Source organism: Rhodamnia argentea, chromosome 6 (genome assembly GCF_020921035.1).
Source record: "Rhodamnia argentea isolate NSW1041297 chromosome 6, ASM2092103v1, whole genome shotgun sequence".
NCBI classification, from domain to species: Eukaryota; Viridiplantae; Streptophyta; class Magnoliopsida; order Myrtales; family Myrtaceae; genus Rhodamnia; species Rhodamnia argentea.
This window is the reverse complement of record NC_063155.1, coordinates 1,739,254-1,755,937: the sequence shown is the minus strand read 5'-3', so window position 1 is coordinate 1,755,937 and position 16,684 is coordinate 1,739,254. Positions and strand designations below refer to the sequence as shown.

Sequence of the window (16,684 nt, the reverse complement as noted above, 5' to 3'; positions counted from 1 at the left end):
ATGTTATAGACGTAACCGAAATAAGTACCATGGCCGGAAAGGCCGTGGTCGTGAGTTCGATTCGCAATTCCATGATCATGACCGGAAATAAATGACGAAATAATGATATACTATAGTCCGTACGGACCGTCCAAAAATTACCTTGTGAGCACCATTGAAAATATTTACGATTATTGAGAGAGTGACAATCGAAAGAGGATAATTGAGGTTCATGTGATCTAAAAAGTTTATCGATTTAAAAACCATTCAGAAAAGTAAATAGGATGTTTAAGAATATTATGTGAAATCAAAATCGAATTAATGATAAAAAAAAGATAAAAACAAAATCGCCTAAGATTCTAGATATTGTCTAAAAATCAAATTGGTTATCTATATAAAGCAAAATCACAAATTGGCTATCCAGCAGCGTAATTTTGTCTTAGTTTAGGAAGAGAATTCTTTTTTAGCAAAAAGCAAATATCGACAAATTTAATTTATTTGTATTTAAATTGATAAGTGAAAACGACGCCCAAATTAAAAAGCTTGACCCGGCTCTTTTGTGTTTTGTGGTGCAACACAAAGCATCAGACCAAAACACGGGGATTTTAACTTTTAGTCCTCATTTATTTCGCGAAAAATAGATGATTTCGAAAATATTTCCATAAAAAATATCGCTCGTACCGCCCATAAAAAAAAAATTGAACAAGCCAAAAATATTTCCATTATCCAAAAAAATATTTAAATATAAATTACTGTAGATAATGAAAAAAATAATTATATCTTTTAACTTTTTTCTGGACAAAAAATCAGATGTTCGGGTCATTGATGCTGATTGCTGATGGACAGCCAAGAGCCCACGACCACCGGAAATCCAATTATTGAACAGGCAAATTTTAAGCTACTTTATCAGATTCTCGAATTAATTTGGCGGTCCACGATTTTTTCCACGTATTAAAAGTTGACCACTTGCTTTAAGACATTGATAGTTTGACTTGATTACGTTCAGTGAGCTGACCACATAAAGGAAGCCTTCTTTAATCATGCAAAGGACGGATACGATGTAGTAATCACGATGATCGGCTGTCAAAATTTAAAAAATATATATATGGAAAAAGAAATAATTAATTGAGAAAACAATTCGTAAAAATGATTTTACGATCATTTTTTCCTTTGTCAACGCCAACACGTGTGGAGTCGAAGAAATGCGAATAGTTTGAAGACTAAAAAATATCAATGGAAGCAAAATGGTGGCAACCCGGTTTGCCGGGTCCGGTTGTTCCTCTAGGTCGACAGCCATAGAAACCCTTGACGGGCTAGACCTGTGGAGCCGGGTTGAACAATTGGGGATCGGACTGTTGGCAACCTGGAAACGGCCGCCAAGGCCGTCGGGTCTAGGGAGCGATAGCCTCCGGAACTTCAGGTGCTGCCCTAGAGCCCGTGCTTTTTTCCCGGCAATGACAAAAGCGGAGTGAATTCCCAAAACCGACATCTGCTTCGTGTAAAGTGAAAATATTTTTCGATGATTAATTTTTTTAGAAGGCGTCGGAGCATCGAAAGATAAGAAAAATACTTTTGGATTAGAGCATTTCGACGAAATAAGCAGATCCCATCCACGCGTCCTTTCGGTCGCATTCATAAGATTTTCTCAGAAACTTATCCGCATGAAGGGACGCTAAGTGAAACGAGCGGCGCTGGAGCAGCACAAGAGGGACAAATACACCTGAGAAGAGTGGAGCCCCGACTGACACCCCCCATCCAGTTGATGTATGGACCACAACGCATCTCTCAGGACTGCCTCAAGTTCAGCCGTCCGCCGATTTTCCGAAGTGGCTGATGCTCGCATCGGATCGTTGTCCCGTCCCGTCGCCACCAGAACAAGCTCACACGAATTACCAACGTGGACTTCAACCTACCGCTCAGCAGGAACGATCCAAAACACGATCAATGTCGATAGGAGCTGAAACTGCATGTGTCAACTAAGGGTGCGCATGACAACACTTATGTTTCAGAAGCAGAAATTGCTTTTTCTACTTCTACTTCATAAATTGATTTACGACAAAAAAAAAAAAAAACGTTTGATAACGGGACAAAATTTCTACGAAAAATTATTGATCATAACCTAAAATGCATTTTATTCAAGAAAAGTCAAATGCAAATATCGACGGGTTTTCATGCAATTCGGAAGACTAATCCTACCAATTACATTCAATAAAATAAATGCGTAATCAAGTTCACAGAGAAAGCATATCAAACACAAATCAAGGCTTCCCTAATATGGCTCTAAGGGTTTAGAGAATGTGTGATTAGAGTTCATGAGTGAATTGGGAGAAATTGGAGACAATTTATCAAGAAGGGTAAAATCGTCAATTTGGAAAGATCGGGGTCAAAAAATCCAAAATAGGTCTTGGCTAGTTGATTGTGGCCATTTTCTATTTTTTGGGATTTTTTTACTGAATTTTTTGTTACGTTTGGAAATTTTTATGAAATTTTTATACTTTTTAATGATTTTTTTATTTATATTTAAATTTTTTATTATTAAAATATTTTCCGAACCGGGTCAACCGGCCGCACCTCGAGAGAGAGAGAGAGAGAGAGAGAGAGAGAGAGAGAGAGAGAGAGCCCTCGTAAATAAAAGAAAATATGAAGAGGGAGGAGTGAAAATAAAAAAAATAGCTTTCGATGGTGAGACGTAAATTTTTTTTTACTTCTCAAAAGTGCTGCAAAAATCACTTCTGAAGTAAACAGTTGTTTTAGAAGTAGAAATTTAAAGTTCTAAACCAAACGGATTTCTGCTTCAAAAGTTAAGTTACCAAACGGATTTTTGCTCCAAAAGTGTTATCATGCGCGCCCTAAATATTTGATTGGCGACGCCTCATGGGATCTTGAAGGGGTTTCGGGATTGTTAAAACGCAGCGGAATATATTTATAAACCCAAACCCTAGACAGGATCCGTGCATATATTGAAATCAATAGGAGTTCAAGACGTACCTTTTGCGGATCGAAGATAAATTGATAAGCGGTTGTGTCCGGATTAGCGCCTCAAGTGTTGTGCCTCTATCGGTATTCACACACATGAACCGAAGTTTCCAACGGTCCAAGTGCTAGCTTACGGTGGAATTCCTCTTGCTTGATTGTCTTTGATCTTTGAGACTCTTTTAAAAATCTAAGATCGGAGAACGATTCTCCATCTATTTTTCTCCTTCGAAATAAGACGACCTTAATACTGTTCGGCGTCTTTAGGGTTTTTCCCTATCTATATATAACTCAAATATTTACGCGCAACAAAAGAAGTGGGGCCGGGCGATTCGGGCCCGCCAAACCGTCTATCTCCAATCGTGCATTTAATCGTTATCTCATAACATGCACGATCGCGTAGATATTTAGAATAAGAGAATAAATTAAAATCTACTTCTTAAGTAGATTAAGGCACATAAAAAATATGAATTCAGTTCACTATTGTATGCAATTCTATAGGTTCACTAAATATTAGCAATGTGCTCAAAATCCTTTTTGGCCCACAAGTCATAAGCGATCTTTAGCAATACATTATGACTACCTAAGTATAGTGAAGGTCGTTTTTCGACACAACCTAATCCATAACTAATGTTAGAGTATCAATCTTGATTAGTTTTTAGGGTAGACTGTTAACAGATCTGTGATGCATCTAGGGTAAAATCCTGACAGAAGAGTAGCTTCCAGCTAGGCCGGGAAGCGAGGATACCGGTTCCTAACTTCGCGGCTAATCTGCTGTCGTGAAGCATAAACGAAATACAATGACAATCACTAGTAACTAAATGAGCCCACAGCCACCAAATGGCATGGCATCCTGTTCTCTGCCTAGGAGAAAGGATCGTATTATGCGTATATTCCAGAACTCGTCTTAACGCGACTGGTGATAAGGAGCATATCATCTCATCTTTCTTGAAGTTCCATCCATGAAAGCACCACCATTGACGACAACTTAAAGAGCTTGTTCAGAGAGAGAGATGTAACAATGGAACTTCCATACAATAAGAGAATGTTGAACTGTTACTTCCAAACTCATTTACCAAAAGTCCAAATTTTGAAAACACCCACCAAGGGACCAATGTACCCGATAAGATAGGGCATACCTAACTATAGGCTCCATATCATTTTGATTTCTGTTCCTATAATCAAGCCATCATACATTCGATACAAACATGAAGAGCTCTGGACCGAAATCACCCCACAGTATAGGAAACTTTTGTCACACCTTTCTTCGTGCGAATTTGGGAAACCTGAACAAATATCGAAGAGCCTTAGTACACAGACACAGACGGCAGTGAAACATTGAAACACAACATAACCGACGAAGTTAAGAGACATTGGACTTGATTCTAATAGTTTTTCTACTGTCATACAAGACCTTGAGGGGGGTATAGTCTCATCGTACTCTTGTTTTCACTTTTAAAGTAGTAAAAGTAATTAAATCAGGTACTAACAGTCCCATAGTTATTATTCAGAGTATGTGCAGTGGAATACTTGCCTTCATGCTTATTATCTCTGATAGATTATGAACATGGGTACCGCCACATGGACAACCAGGATTAGTTCCCAATTTCACAATGCGAGGAGTGCTTTCCTGCAATGGTTGCAATATATTGGTCATATGAAAGACTCTGCATATACAATGGAAACCACCAGTAACCATAGGAGCAAACAAGATGATTTATCTACGATATACTTCATGCAACGCGCATCTACAATTAGCAGCCGAAACCGTAAAATCAATGATATCCACATCTTCTTTTGGAGCGTTGCAGCTTAATACTATTGACGCCCCGTTTGGTTAAGTGGAAGAAACAATTGAAATGAAGTAAGAAGAATTAGAATAAACATTTGGTAACCTGAATTCTAAGTAGAGTTTAAACTATCATACTTCGTAACACCTAGGAATTGGAATTGAGGTTTTTATGATTGGAAACGTGATCAAAACTTACCATATAACAAAGAACCATTTAATACAAATTCACTTCAAAAGTTGCCGAAAGGAATAAAAAAAAAAAAAAAAAAAAAAGAGAAGAGAGATATCATGCCATGCTTCTTCATTTATTTGTTGGTATGCCATAAAATGTTTTACTATTTATGGAATTTCCATTTTTCATTAAGTCAGAGCAATTCCTTCAAATTCATTCACATCATTCCCCCGCATTAATGAGAATGCGGTAAAAAAGTCTCTTTCTCAATATCCATTTCATTCGATGTTATTCCAAGTCACCAAGCACCAAATGAACATGAATGAAACATCTCATTCTCACTTGACTCTTCTCATTCACAGTAAACGGGTGTGCCAACTGATCATCAAGGGATTTGTATGAATATTTAATAGTTTGAGTGAAAAATAGAAAACAGGCAGTAGGCAGCACATTATTTTAAATAATGTTGTTAAACCCCAGACCAGCGTAAAACCCAGTTGATTCGCTGTTCAACCAGTTAAACCAACAATTCCATTTTCAGATGTTAGACAAGCAGGCAAACAAATACTGTCCAGAAGGAATGGCAGGGAAGCGCACATGTTATTGTTTTTTTTTGGGGGTGGGGGTGGGGTTGGGTGGGGTGTGATGGGGTGTTATGGGGTGTGATGGGCTGGTGGGGGGTGTGGCAAGATTGATTCCCATCAGCACCATCTTACAAAATTTTCCAGTGGGACTAACTAAATTACTCTTTAGAATAATAGACTAAAACTTTTCCTTATAGATATCAATGAGGTCTCTGGTAATGAGTAGACTGCTTTATAAGAATTGCACGAAGAAGTTTGGCTGCTGGTTATGCCCAGTAATCCCAAGTGGGGAGATGTTCGATTCCCGGTCCTTGCATTTCACTTTCACCCATCAAAAAAGCCCTAGAATGGTCAAATCGGGTTCAACAGTTTGTCTAGTTGAAATCCCCATTGCAATCTGTTTTGTAACAATATCATTTGTGTACGTAAGAAAAGTAGCAGATCAAGGACCGGTTTGGAAACTTTGCTTCTCATCACAAAGCATAAAGCTTAACAATGCAGGACGATATCTAAGCAAAAGGCAGCAGGGGCAATAGTTGTTGTATATGAACTCCTGACCTTGGGAATATAATCAGGAAGGGAACCGCCGCATTGCTCTAAAGCTTCATCGTAAGGTAATAGCGCAGCAGCAACCTGTAAGGTATCATGAAATCAGTAAGATTTTCATATGAAGCAACAAAACCAACCATTTAAAGTCTATATATTTCAACACAAGGAAAAGTAAAGTAGAATCTTACTTCCTCTCCTTTAGATATCAATGCATTAGCTTCTGTCTCCAATTCCTTCTGCTTGTTAGATATTTCACTTGGTGGAATAACGCCTTTATATTCAACGAATGGTCTGGAAAAAAGTCTATCTAAGAACTAGCTCCAGTAAAACAACATATGGGCTCATATTCAACAAATGGCCTGGGCAAAAAATAACACAAAAACCAATTCCAGACAGCCAGCAGAAACAAGAAGCTTTCCTTCTCAGAAAGCTACTTCTGGAACAGCCGAACTAGAAGTCCTAAGGAGTAAAATGAGATATAGGCCCATGTACACCTAAATTTTGCCTATTTAGCAGGATCTTGCATTTCAATAAAGGGAATGGCCTGGTTCATCACTGGTACACTATTCCACTACCCAAATATCCAAAATGGCACGAAAATGCCACATCCACAAAATTTGAAGACTGGTAATAATGCATGGGGAAAAAGAAATAGTTCAAGTTCAATCCTCCAAGTATTACAAGCAACAAGATGATACCCGGAAAGCATGAATCTAAGTAAACTGCACAAGTTACAAATCCTTAAAGTCCCACTCTTTGGATGAGTTTTCTGTTTTGGCCAATGACTCTTTGGATTAATTTACTAGTCTTATAACTTATGTCCAAAGTGCAATTGCATCCTTGAACTTTTCTTTCATGCAAATAACTCCTACGACTTTTCTTTGGTGCAAATTAGTCCTAAAAATTTCATCTAAAGATCAAACAAGTCCTTTATTAAATTGGTTAGTTAACTTCCATGGGGATCCTATGCGTAGGACTGTCAGTGCACTGCCACGTATAGGAATCTGTCAAATTTTAACAGAATGACTTTATCAAACATTTGCTAAAGCTTGGAGGACTTAATTGAAAATATGAAAAGCTTTAAATTCAATTGCACTTTGGCAAGGTATTTTAGAACTCTTGTTGTGATTGTTCTCAAAATTACATGATGCACATATAGCATCAAATCAAGTTCAGGGTAATACACAATGAGAAATGATGACTACCAAGCTTAAACTACATATTGTCCTCACACAATAACTGAATTATTGAAGGCTTTATATCTATATCATGCGATTTTTAAGGTAGATATGATGGACTAAATTAACATAGATCATACCCATCCGGGAAATGGTAACCCTTGCCTGGCTCCAAATCAAGTCCCACATTCTTCATACATACATCCAGTAAATGCCCAGCGGAATGTAACCTGCTTGAGTCATCAGATCATTTAAATAGACCACATTATTACGGCAAAACAGCACCAAAGGGAATCCCAAAAAATTAACCAAGAGATAGCTGCAGGTAGTAGAGTTCGACTTTGACTCCATATCATGTAGACTTCAGCGATGCAACAAGGTACTGAAAGTAATGATTAAATGAGCATGACAAGTGTGAAACTCTTTTTTGATTTGGATTCTATTCAAGGACAGAATATTGTATAGTGAGGCCTAACGCAGGGGAAATAGGATGCTGGTTCTTTTGATGCAGAAAAAACCATATGCGGACAAAGTTATGTTACATAACAAATATTATATGTTTCACGAACATGTTGGAACATATGATTAAGGAAAAAAATCCACTGATCATCAAGACTATCTCTTTGATATTTCCTCGTATGAAGATACCGGGAGTTGAGCTTGCGCCTAGGTTCGTCCACGTGCAAGCGAACCTCATTTCCTGTCTCAAATTCCACCACACCATTCCCAGCCAAATTCTCAACGTGACCATAATGATAAACCTAGAGGAGGAGGAGAAGCAACTCAACCAACGTCAAAAACTTGAATATTACGAAATTGCAAAAAAAAAAAAAGAAAAAAAAAAGGGGCATTCGACAAGCATAACAAGACGAAGTGCCTTGAGTCGTACAATTCCATCTCTCAGCCGGACATCTTCCACGACAAACTTCAGCTCCTGATCCCCGACCGCGATAAAGCCGGTATCCGCCGGCTGTCCGCCGCCTTGGGGATGAAAGATCGTAGAGTCCAGTACCAAAGCACTCCTACCATCATCGCCCTTCCCAAAAACAGAATAGACAAGAAAAAAAAAAAAGTCAACTTCAACACCGATTGATCGCACAGGGATTACATTTGATCAACTAGACTTCTCAACTCGATCGCACAGGGATTACATTTGCTGCAGCAGTTACAAGACAAATCCCCCCCAAAACGGAAATACCCAAGTAGCTATCCGGTGAGAAACAACATGCAGAAAGCAGAATCGAAGCGCCGAATCGAAATGCACGAGCCTCGGATTTCTCAGAGGCCAGAGGAATGGGAAGCGACTGACCTTGAGGAAGGAGACGATCGTGGACTTGGAGCGGAGCCTCCACATGTCGGCGTAGTAATCGAGCTTCGTTGGGCGCGAATCCATGGTTTCCAGCGAGTTTCAGCTCTCGAATTGAGTTGCCACGATTGTTTGGCGGCTCCATTGCTGTTTGCTCTCAAGTGTTCAGTCCGCTCACGGCGGAGAAGGAAACAGAAGAGTCAAATATGATGGGCTGACACGTGGTATCCTACGATTCGGCCCAACCGGTCCATTATATTGGCTCGGCCCAAAAGAGGTTTTTCTCTTTTGTTCTTATTTTATTTTATTTTTAAAATAAAAGTCACCAAAAACCTAAATTATGTCATGTGACATATTTACCTTAAATTTTTCGTAGCATGAATACCCTCAAAACTATGATCATTGTGACATATTTATCATAAATTTTTTCCTATGACGTCAAAAATTTCAAACTCGCGTGTGATACGTTTACTCTCATTATGATTCCGTTAGATGATTTTTTAGCCAAAGCAACATTTTCATTTTATTTAAGCTAGGTGGGCATCATATCAAGATCAACAATGTTACTTTCCGTCGTCCATATAGGTAGATTTTGAGTAGTGGTCATTGACAGAACTTTGGTGGAGAGAGTAAATATGTCACACATATATAATTTTGAGATTATTGGCATCACAAAAACATATAATACAGTATAGTTTGAGATTTTTAGTGATAAATTCACTTTTTTTTCCTTAAAAACCTATGAACTCCACATTGTGGTGTGAACTTTTGCGGTTGCGATGACTACTAATATCGTGACACATATATATTGAATGCTCACATGAAGATATCATTATTCGTATGTGTTGATTTCATTTTTCTGTAACTGATTTCAAATAAATCTATGTATGCATGTGATTTGCTTTATCTCGAAAAATAATACTGCAAAAATCTTGACCAAAAACAAAATACCCTAAAAGATAAAAATATTTCTGATATTTATAAAGAAAGCTCAGAAAATTATGAGTTTTTACATGTGTGGTGTCTCTAATGTTTAACTTGTTAGATAGCGCAACACAAATTTGATGTAATCAATAATCTAGTACAATACAACATGATAAATCTATTACTATTTATGTAGTACGGATTTAGAGTCTCAAGGGACAACTCATGTGGTAAGCTCCGTTTGTTTAATGAAAAATGAATTATTTGAAAAACATTTCCCTAAAAACAATCTTCTGTATCGCTTATAAAAATGAGCAAACAAAAAACATCGTCATCCTTGAAAAATGTTTAGACAAGCGGTGCAGCTGCGGTGCTCACAAAGATGGCGAACTTGGCCGAGAATTTGAGTAGTGGTGATGGATGATGTAGGTAGAAGCAACTCGTTGGCCAAGCAACGGATGATTGCTACGAGGATCTCAATTGTGACGAGGAATCTGTAGCCGTCTGGTGTTTGTGATAAATCAAATTTGCTTGTGTGCAAAGTGCACTTGCAGATGATGAAGGTTTTCGAAAGATAGTCCTTGAAGGGGACAATAAAGTTGCCTCCCTAAGATGAATGAAAAAAAAAAAATACAAAAAAAAAAATCGATCAATTCCTGCATATAAGTCTACTTGAAATGACATTTTTGTTTTTTTTTTTTTGGGTCGAAACTTGAAATGGTTCAAATGTGCTATAAAGCAATTCACTCTCTCCCGCCATCACTAGTTCAAACTCTACCAAGAATCGAAGAAATGGCAGAAAGCATATGCTAGAAGACAAATTAGTTGATTTTTGTTTTTTACAAACCTTTACCCCAAAAAAAAAAAAAAAATTTGATGAACAAGGGAGAAGCTAGAGAACGAAGGAAGAAGATGAACAATATCAATGCTTGGGCACTTTTGTCATTTTACTTCAGTAGGGTGTGGATTGAGTCAATGTAGAAGTGGAATTAACACGGCTATAGTTTTATTAAGAGAGAGAGAGGGGGGGTAATTTTACTTATAAATATTGAACCAAATCCTTGTATATGAAAGTAATTTGGCTAGTTAACATAAGAATAGAGTGCTTTAGTCAAAATGGGTGCGAAATTAGTGCCACCCTTTTGATTTCATTTTGATTCACGGCAAGCTTAGTTCCCAAAAATATGAAAGGTATTCATTGCTAGAGGAGTTGAAGCCCGATAAAAGGGATTTGAAGATTACCATTTGTTTCGTAGAAAACTTACAGTCGAAAAACATTTTCCTCATTTTCGGACATTTTGATTGCTTGGGAAAATGAGTTGACAGAAATCATGTACTTAAATTAGGAAATTTAATTTTCTCTTCTAAAAATCAGAAATCATTTTTTCAAAGTACGATTAGACTTCGGCGCTTGAGCACGGGACCTTGATGCCTATACTAAAGCCATTGGTGGCCACGACTAAGTCCCTCAAGTATGGGTCCAAGACCTCGGTGCCTACTCCGAGTACTCGGCTCCAGTGCCTATGCCCGGTTCCTGACGAGAGCCCAAGAAACTTTGGCTCCTGCGGGCAAAACCCTAGTGCCGAGTTTGGGTACCTCGGCGGTTGGGCCAGAGTCCCCTAAAGCCTGTACGTAGTACCCCGACACCCAAGCGTTGGGCCCTTGGCACCTTGGTCCAAGATCTTGGGGGGATCGGGTCCGGGTCCGGGTCCGGGTCCCTGAGGCAAGAGATGAATTTGGAACACTTTCCATCTTTAAAGTCGAAGATTTCGAGAAACATTAATGCTTCGGGGTCGAATGGGATGCGAGAAACAAAAAAACAGCAGCTTGGCGTATGTGTGCTTCAACATGTTGAAAAATTTTCTGGTCTCACCTCATTTTATTCTAGATGGGTGGACAAGATATGCACAAACTGAATGCAGGTGGAAAAATCAAAAGAAAAATGCATACGAGAAGGACATTGCGAATGCGACACGCAAAAAAAAAAAAACAAATGGAACAGGTCTCCTTAAATAGTTAGCTATTATCATAAGGTGAAAAAAGGAAGCTAGCTTGGTTTGTTCGCCCCGGGTGGTGAACCATCGATCAAAACAAGGCAAGTCGTTCAATTCACGATTAGGATTATCGCATAACATATAAAAAATTATAATAATTTCATTTTTTTTTTCAATTGGGACACTTCTTTCAACCTTAAGGAAAAAGAAATGCTGATAGAAAAATCATAAGAAGGAAAAAGATAAGTTGTTTACAATCTATAAACATATTAATGTTATAAAAAATTTAATCCAATAAAACTTAAAATTAAAATTTGATGATGCAACATCTGTAGCCTTTTATCGCGCAGTAAAGCTCGTCCCTTTAGGAAAATAAGGAAGATAAAAGCAGGTTGTCCTTTTCAATCCACAAAAAATAATTTAAGATTTTAGTCAAATATAAGAAAATATTGCCATTTCGTCAAAAAATAAATTTTTGTAAAACATTTTTTAGAAATTGCAAATTTTACTTGAAATAAGCGAAATATGAAATTATAATTTCTCGATTTTGAAACATGTTTTACTTAAAAAAAAAATAATGACATTATAAGCATAGATACGGTACTCATCGATATCGAGGTATTTTTAACTCTTCCTCTTTCATTTCATTTCTTACTTTTTTATTTTTTATGAGCTTCTTTTTTAGCTTCTTCACCTTAAGTACATCCTTGCCATGTCCCTTTTAAGTCGTCTACTACTTATAAATTGGAAATATTATTCTTGTGCCAGTTAATTCGCCGGCAACGACAAATATAAAGTATAACTAATAACATGCCACGCGAGCACTTAGGTTCAAGATTCCAAAATGTAGATTGTATCCAAAGTCTAAGCGCCAAAAGCCCTAATCATGATGTTTCAATAAAAGCACAAACTAACCAATTTTTTCTCTCTCCGTCATGATTTGAAAACATTCTTCTGATTTTAACAACTTACAAAATAATAATAATAATAATAATAATAACTATACGTGAATCCATTTGCCAAAGGAGGGATGCCGTGAAAGCTGCGGCTGTTACAATAAGTCAAAAGTGCATCCGTCGCAAGATTTAATTTTAGTGAAATATAAAAAGTAAAAAAAAGTTAATCACATGGATTACGTTTACAGTTGAATGAATAGCGGCGGACTACCGATTATGAAATATTTAAACTTCGTTTGTTTCACGAAAAATGTTACATGACTGGAGATTATTTTTAGGAAGTCCCTTTTCAAGAAAATAATAATATTTTTCGGTGTTTAACTGAAACCTAAAAAAAGAACTTAAAAATATTTTTTGTCTTGTGAAAAGGAAAATATGATTTGATTTTTTCTAAATACAAATACCCTATTCCGGTGCTACTAACTTACGCATGGACGCTGGGATCCCTAGTCTAGCCTAGATAGACCTTAACCCGTGCTAGATAATCCAAACACATGTGTTCGGGCTATCTATATTACTTAGGGCTGTCAAACAAAAAAAGTGCTAGCCCGGCCCGAACCGACCCAATTCGGCACGGCCTGAAAATTTAGGAAATTTTCGAGCGTAACACCGATATTGTTTCAATACAAGCCGATACCATTAGACCCTAACTTAGGCCCAAAATTTAAAAAGCCTACCACGGCGTCTCGCTCACCTTCAAGCTTTCGGTCAGCCAAAAACCCTAAGTAGAGAGATGACAACCCTTTCTCTCTCCTCTTTGAACTTGCTCTCTCTCTCTCTCTTCCATCACATCAACAAGAACCCGCCACTTCTCTCTCTGAGACCTCCGCTGGGCGTCATCGACAACCGCTCACCATTTCTCCCTCCCCGCGCCAGCTCCCTCGCTTACAACCCGCTCAGATCTTTCTCGTCTGTCTTGAATTCGTTGGTTTAGTCACCATCGATCTTGGAGACGTACCTAGTAATGAGCTGGCTTCAAGACTAATGTGGGTCGTTTTGTCCGATGGTTTATGCTAGATATTTGGTTGAGTGCGAGAGGATGGCTTTGACCAAGAGAAAGACGAAGAGGAGTGGAGGCGTTGGCATTTTTTCCTACGTTGCGCTTCTCACTGTCTATAATCTTCCATGGATATCCACCACTAGAGGCGAACGGCTCCAGGTTCCTTACATGTTTCACCTAGAACCTGGAACCTACCCGTTGGAACAGGTTCCTCATTTTTTGGAACCCGAAACCTACCCATCATACCTTCGAACCCGGAACCTACCCCGTCACAAGTTTTAAGGTCGGTTTCAAAGTACCCGAGAACCTATCAATTTATTTTATTTTATTTTATTTTTTCATTTTTAGTTACGCAAAAAGAGGATGAACGCTACGACATTTAATAAAAAGTAGAGGTAAGTGGTTTTAGGTTCCGTACAGGTTACATTTAGAACCCGAAACCAATATATTGAAACATGTTCATCATTTTTTTGAACCCGAAACCTAAAAATTTGTTTGGCTCCACATTATACACTCATCATCAAATGCCATAGAACATTGTAGGACCATGCAAAAATATATACCAAGAAAAATATAAAAATTTATTTCAGGATCTAGGGTCTAGGTTCCAAGTTCCGGGTTCTAGGTAGTGGAACCTGGAACCTACCCGTTGGAATAGGTTCCTCAATTTTTGAAACCCGGAACCTACCCCGCATACCTTAGAACACGGAACTAAACCAGATCCTACGGGTTCCGGTTTCGGGTTCTCGGTTTTACTCTAGAACCATGCTCACCCCTATCCACCACCTCTTCCGCGTGAGACTTTCTCTTTTGCCTCTCTGTAATAGCGTTTTTGATGAATGCTGTGACATTTCCTCTCAATGCTAGTTAAAAACAAAGCGATTGTTTTCTTGGAGTCATTTTGGGTGTGGCTTTTTCGTTTTCTGTATGGTCGGAGCCTGGTTTTCTGACGATGGGTTCGTTTAAGAACATAACCTAGTTTCGTTTTGTGCATGTTTGGTTACAATTGAGCTAAGCTATGGAAACCGACCTAATATACTTGGTCCTTAGTGATCATGGACAAGAAATATGAAACATGTTAATAGCTATGCACTATTATGGATTGATTCAAAAAATAAAAATAAAAAGGGAACCAACTCAGCCCGGCCTGGTTGGGACATATCCGTTCGGGGCATAATCATTCGAGGCACATAGCCGGCCCCCATCCGCTTCCCTCTCGACAATTTGAAGCACTCTTTGACTCTCTTTTCAAAGTCCTTTTCATCTTTCCCTCGTTGTACTTGTTTGCAATCGGTCTCTCACCCATATTTTACCTTGGATGGAATTTACCGCCCGATTATGGCTGCATTCCCAAACAACCCGACTCGCCGATGGTGCCTCGTGGTGCGACAGAGTCCGGACACAATGAGGCTCTCACCCTCTCTAGTGCCCCCTTCCAAGGAACTTGGGCCCGGTCCGTTGTTGAGGATGCTTCTCCAGACTACAATTCGAACGCCAAGGGCGCTCAATTCTCATGCTAGGCTCTTCCCGGTTCACTTGTCGTTACTAGGGGAATCCTTGTTAGTTTCTTTTTCTCCGCTTATTGATATGGTTAAACTTAGTGGGTAGCCCCACTTGACCTGGGATCGCGTTAGTAAAGAGTAGATTCGCGGAGCGCCCGCACGGGCGACATGCATGACATTGATCATTGGGGTCTCATTAACCATCGAATGTCGTGGTACCGATCGCTCCAGTGCTCGATTTTGGGCCAACTGGGACGAGATTGTCGCGGTAGGCCAACATATGCACCTGAGTTCTGCCTGCCCAATTAAAGGCGAGGGATTAGGGGCAACGGCGTGTGTAACACCCAGGCAAACATACCCTCGACCGAATGGCTTCGGGCTGAACTTACATTCAAAGACTTGATGGTTCACGGGACTCTAGAATTCACACCAAGTATCATAGTTCACTACATTCTTCATCGATGCGAGAGCCGGGATATCCGTTGTTGAGAGTCGTTATGAATAATAGGAGATTGCATGGCATCCCAAGCATGCACCATGTCCGGAGTGATAGGAGCACCGCTCTCTTGTTCAAGTTCCTTGGCGCATTCCGCGCTGGGGTTTGTTGTGTTGCTGAGAAAGCCCGAGCGCTCTAGGTGCCTATGCGATCCCGGCGTCGAGGGACGGTGGGAAAAGACCCATCGGCCCCATTGAGTTCGTTACGAGTTCTCTGGTCATTCCGCTAGGCAACATTCGACAATGATCCTCCCGTAGGTTCACCTATGGAAACCTTGTTACGACTTCTCCTTCCTATAAATGATAAGGTTCGGTGGACTTCTCGCAACGTCATTGGCGGCGAACCGCCCACGTCGCCGCGATCCGAACACTTCACCGGACCATTCAATTGGTAGAAGCGACGGACGGTGTGTACAAAGGGCAAGGACGTAGTCAACGCGAGCTGATGACTCGCGCTTACTAGGAATTCATCGTTGAAGACCAACAATTGCAATGATCTATCCCCATCACGATGAAATTCCAAAGATTACCTAGGCCTGTCGGCCAAGGCTATAGACTCGTTGAATACATCGGTGTAGTGTGCATGTGGCCCCGAACATCTAAGGACATCATAGACCTGTTATTGCCTCAAACTTCCTTGGCCTAAGCGGCCATAATGCCTCTAAGAAGCTGGTCGTGGAGATGTACATCCACATAGCTAGTTAGAAGGCCGAGGTCTCGCCCGTTATCGAAATTAACCGGACAAATCGCTCTACCAACTAAGAATAGCCATGCACCACCACCCATAGAATCAAGAAAGAGCTCTCGGTCCGTCAATCCTTACTATGTCTAGACCTGGTAAGTTTCCTCGTGTTGAGTCAAATTAAGCCGCAGGCTCCACTCCTGGTGGTGTCATTCCGTTAATTCCTTTAAGTTTCAGCCTTGCGACCATACTCCCCTCGGAACCCAAAAAATTTGATTTCTCATAAGGTGCCGGCAAAGTCCTAAAAGCAACATCCGTCGATCCCTAGTCGGTATTGTTTATGGTTGAGATTAGGACGGTATCAAATCGTCTTCAAGCCCCCAACTTTCATTATTGATTAATGAAAGCATCCTTGGCAAATGCTTTCGCAGTTGTTTTGTTTTTGTTTTTGTTTTTGGTAAGGTAAGGTGTATATTGACTTTTCAAAAGCGCTACTTACAAAAGAAACCAAATACAAACCTCGTACTCGTAGAAACACGGATATGTGTTAATCGGTACAAAGTTGTATAGGCATAAAAGAAAACTATACAAAAACACA

The 16,684-nt window shown here is 39.4% G+C and overlaps 1 protein-coding gene and 1 pseudogene across 3 annotated transcripts in view; both read right to left on the bottom strand.

Moving 5' to 3' along the window:
• Positions 1-3,966: 3,966 nt before the first annotated feature.
• The window catches only part of LOC115755971 (alanine--tRNA ligase), a 78,776-nt gene continuing 66,058 nt past the window's right edge, over positions 3,967-16,684 (bottom strand). The window contains exons 1-8 of one of the 3 annotated variants that reach the window (XM_030695623.2): positions 8,537-8,715; positions 8,117-8,263; positions 7,876-7,988; positions 7,368-7,457; positions 6,238-6,340; positions 6,059-6,133; positions 4,487-4,582; positions 3,967-4,238 (exon numbers count right to left, since the gene is read on the bottom strand). In XM_030695623.2, coding sequence (XP_030551483.1) covers positions 4,182-4,238; positions 4,487-4,582; positions 6,059-6,133; positions 6,238-6,340; positions 7,368-7,457; positions 7,876-7,988; positions 8,117-8,263; positions 8,537-8,620 — 765 coding nt within the window. In that variant the 5' untranslated portion in view covers positions 8,621-8,715 and the 3' untranslated portion in view covers positions 3,967-4,181. Of the gene's footprint in view, positions 4,239-4,486; positions 4,583-5,636; positions 5,829-6,058; positions 6,134-6,237; positions 6,341-7,367; positions 7,458-7,875; positions 7,989-8,116; positions 8,264-8,536; positions 8,716-16,684 lie in introns of those variants that run through there. The other 2 variants (XM_030695622.2, XM_048280213.1) reach the window with 2 other exon arrangements.
• Positions 15,248-15,403, bottom strand: LOC115755978 (annotated as a pseudogene).